The sequence below is a fragment of the Chelmon rostratus genome, chromosome 19 (genome assembly GCF_017976325.1).
Source record: "Chelmon rostratus isolate fCheRos1 chromosome 19, fCheRos1.pri, whole genome shotgun sequence".
Classification (NCBI taxonomy): domain Eukaryota; kingdom Metazoa; phylum Chordata; class Actinopteri; order Chaetodontiformes; family Chaetodontidae; genus Chelmon; species Chelmon rostratus.
The window spans coordinates 19,718,085-19,722,138 of NC_055676.1; the positions used below are offsets into that span (position 1 = coordinate 19,718,085).

The 4,054-nt window shown below is 42.6% G+C and overlaps 1 protein-coding gene across 1 annotated transcript; it reads right to left on the bottom strand.

Moving 5' to 3' along the window:
- Positions 1-650: 650 nt before the first annotated feature.
- tmem174 (transmembrane protein 174) lies at positions 651-3,286 on the bottom strand. The gene is made up of 3 exons (XM_041960714.1): positions 2,906-3,286; positions 2,631-2,749; positions 651-759 (listed from the first exon to the last, which is right to left on the bottom strand). Exons 1-3 carry the CDS (start codon positions 3,284-3,286, stop codon positions 651-653), a joined length of 609 nt encoding a protein of 202 aa, XP_041816648.1.
- Positions 3,287-4,054: the final 768 nt, after the last annotated feature.

The window sequence follows — 4,054 nt, forward strand, 5'->3', positions numbered from 1 at the left end:
GTAGTAGGTACAGAGGTTGGCTCCTGCTGAGGTGATCGTCCTTTGACTTTCATGACCTCGTTAAACACCACACACAGATATAAGAAACGCTGCCAATATGTGAACAATTACAACTAATTGTAGTGAAAAGGCCATTATGACTTTTTTCCTCTTTTGATGTTAATTTTCTCTCAGCATAAAAAAAATCTTTTTCAAAGTATCTCTGGTAAATTGTCCCCATGTTTGTTTCAGGCAATAGTGGCTGTCTACATTTCCTCTGCCAACATTTAATGGGCATGTACAGTGGTTTGTGCAGCTATTGAGAGACAACAAGCACTGGATAAATGTGTGTTTTTTTATGCTGAATATAAATTTTGTGTCTTTGAGTTTCCAAAACCTTCGAGCCCTCAGATAGAGCCGAGTTTGTCCATAAATCTCCATTTTAATGAGGTTTTCTTCCAGGGAGCCTCATCTTAGTGGATTTTATGACTTCATACATAATTATTGTGGTAACTACATGATAACAGCTGTGAGAGAAAAGTGAAACCTATGTTGCTCATGTGCTGCCATGGAGTGAAACAACCGGGATGCTTCAAGTTCTGTTCTGCAGGATCGTCCTTGAACCTATCACCTGGAGAGACGAGAAGCTCCTAACAAGTTTCAGGAGGCGTTTACGTCCAGTTGTGTTTGTTGGAGGACGGGAAGATGTCCTCGTAAGCAGGTGGACAGGAAGAGCTGCTGTCGCCGTCACGTCCTCTGTCATCTTCCGTCTTCTCAGTCCTGTAAAGCAATCAAGCAACATACCTCATGCAGGCTGGATTTAAGACCAGAGCTGGCTAGTATCCAAGTGTTTACAGGCCCAATTGGTTACGCTTAAAGCAAACGTCATGACGCCGATTGCCCTTTAAAAGAAAACAGTGAGGTTGAGCAATTTCTCCCTTGATCATTCCTCTATTTGGCATTAACCACTGGAAACATACTGAAGCAGGTCAGAAGTTGTGACAACATAAGTGAGAGCTGGTGAGCAGAGTATGTGTTCATATGATCAGGGCAGCAGTTTATAGTTGTCCTAGGTTAACTGTATTATTCCTGCTGTCTGTTTGTATTAAAGTGAATTACTTTCCTGGAAACCTGCTGGGAGCAATCGTCTAAAAACAATAAAAGAAAGTGAAAACTTGTAGCTTTCCAGTGATGGAATGCAGCTTCGTGTTTCGCAGGACGTCTGTCCAACGACATTTGATTGGATTTCAAATAAATTGGATCATGCAATTAGTGGAAAGTAACTTTTTTTATGGCAATACATAATGTTATGTTTCCCTCAGCACTTGGTTTTGGGAACAGGTGTGAAAATATGATGACACTATTTGCCACAATTTGTTTCTCCCTCTACAAAGCACATATACGCTGAAATGTCTTTAATATGGTGTATTGCATATAGCTGAGCCAGAGAGACTGCAGTGAATGTCAACACAGCAGAGAGTGATTAAATGAGAAGATGGGCAGCTATTTCGGTCTTAATCGTCCCCATTTCTGTGACATGAGGCTTGTTTTATTACATGAAAATGATACGAAAACGTTAAACTGATTATCTCTTTTCAACATTATCCCCTCTTCACCAAAAAATCCGGTTTTATCTTGTTGCTTTTTCAGAGCGACAATAACCAGAAATAATGTGACACATTACTCAAAGTACAGTAATTTACGTGACTTGATAACAGTGTGTTGACTATCATAGAGAGATTAATTGCGCCATAATTGGCTGAGAGAGTACTGACGGCCAAAACCACTCCGGGCCAAGTGGAAAGTGATCTTGTGGTTAATAAGAAATGAACTCTGGCACATTGTGTCTGTTTTAACGAGCGCTGCGAGAAGCCGTGAGGTTTTAACTTAACACTCAAATCTGATTTAAGATTAACTGTCTACCTCTGCCAGCGTCATTTGCGGCAGTGTCAGCATGCTGCATGCTGGGTAAAAAGCGAGCCCCGGCCTCGCTGGGGCCCACCGCCTGTGGATGACTTGTGGTAACAGCATGTTTAAGTAATGGAGGCCCCCTTGCAGGAATAAAGTGCCGTTTCTTAGAGCTTTATGCTTCCTCTTAAGTTTGAGCAATGTCTGTCATGAGCGCTGTTCACAGTGGTGGAAGAAGTTTACTGAAGCAAAACTAGTGGAAACAGTGTAGAAATACTCTGTTTGAAATAAGTAAAAGTATTAGCATCAAAATATACTTTAAGGGGCACCTTGGTTTCTCTCTCTCTCCCCCCTTTAATGTCTATTTCTAAGCTGTTCTATAATAAAACAAAGGCTCAAAAAGCCCAAAAAGTCATCTTTAAAAGAAAATAATTAAAATACAAACAGTAAATTAGTTAAGTAAAAGTACTCATTACGCAGAATGGCCCATTTCAGAATAATTAGTTATTATTGTTATTATGACTATTATTATTATTACTTTAATGTTGCTGCTGGCAAAGGTGGAGATAATGTTTTATTATACGGCATATACACTGCTTGTGAATTTTGCTTATTTTGCTATTTGTCGATTTTACTGAAGATACAGATCTAAATTTGTACAGTAAGTAAAGGTATCAATAAAAGTGTAAGCACAGTACTTGAGTAAATGTACTTAATTACTTTCCACCACTGCCACTCCCTACCTGCTTCTTCTGTGGTTTGCTCCTGCGCTGTGAGCTTCTTCGGCTATGAAAGCTGCGCTGTCCACACAGTACACAGGCGGAGGAATGGCTGCATGGACGCCATTCACGGACCCGGCAGGCTGGAATTCAATGGTTTGGCGTACTTCCTGGGTTCTAAAGTTGTACACAGGTGGAATATGTAGCATTTTTGTGCAACCCTGTAACATGATTGGCTGACTTATGGTACTCAACGTATAAGAATGTCCCATCGAGGTTTGCTCCATCGCAGGTATTACAAGCACTTCTTCATCTATCTGTCTGCAGCAGGAGATGAAACGAAACTTGCAAACACTGGTAAGCATGAATGTGCCTCCAACCGAAATCAGGATGGGGCCCAGCAGTTGGGTCCACTCAAAGGTGGGGTTGGCTAGATAGTGGTGCCAGCCCATAGTGGTGAAAATGATACCCACAAGGGCAAGGAAGACTCCAAAGAACAGCAGGGTGGCTGCAGTCTTCTCGCCATCCAGCAAACTGTCTGACTGACGAGGGGCTAGAGCAGCCGGGTCCTCAGGTGGCCCACTGAGGGCTGCTGCAGGATTTCTACCACCGTTGGTCTCCATTGCAGGCCGTTGCACCACGATGTTAGTCCAGACATCATGAGGTCTAGGATGGTCCATGAGTCCTCTGGGTGTCACAGGTGTAGACTCTCAAACTGAGCCACGCTGCCTCTCACAGGTGAGCACAAAGTCAAACTGAAAGAACACTCAGTAACTGTGAAGACACTTAGCAGGCCAGAGGAGTTACAGGTTAACCTGCACTTGAATTCTGTTGGCCATGAGAACATGGTGTTCCAGAATCAGTCTCTTTTTCAGCGTGTGTGAATGAACTCATGTGGACAACAAGATTACTGTTGAATAATGGCTGTGTGCACCAAGCAGAGCTGGGTTGGTGAATTTGGACAGATTATGAAACAATTTTAATGTAATAACCATTTCAGTGAAATGATCAAACTATGTTCACGATAAACCCAATATGGTTAATATTTTAGTCAGTTTGAGACACGTCAACCGTCCCCGGAGAGCGTAACGTGATGTATTAAGACCATGAGAGGAGATCCGGTGTGTTTAAGGTGTGTCAGAGAGGCAGAACCTAAGAAGAAAGGGAGACTCCTGCACGCATTGAATGCGATCCGAATTCCACCTTGTCACATGTCATTTCACACCGACACGTTTCCCATCTGCGCTGTTATGCATAACTTATTAGCGACAGCTCATGCTGCAATAGTTGAACAATCAGTCTAGCATGTTAAGTGGAAGGGCTTAAAAACACATCACGCTATACGTGTCAGAGTCAGAGGCTAAATGAGCTGCGCACTAAGTGAAAGCCACACATAACACACAGGCGGTCCACTCAAAGAGCCTCAACGCTTCACAAACAGTGTCAGC

What these genes read in the sequence shown, in the direction of transcription:
- tmem174 (XM_041960714.1), bottom strand. Translation starts at nt 3,286, where the DNA reads ATGGACCATCCTAGACCTCATGATGTCTGGACTAACATCGTGGTGCAA. An exon ending in AGATAGATGAAGAAGTGCTT is followed by an intron (nt 2,750 to 2,905) that starts GTAATACCTGCG and finishes ATTGAATTCCAG; the next exon opens with CCTGCCGGGTCCGTGAATGG. An exon ending in GCAAACCACAGAAGAAGCAG is followed by an intron (nt 760 to 2,630) that starts GTAGGGAGTGGC and finishes ATTGCTTTACAG; the next exon opens with GACTGAGAAGACGGAAGATG.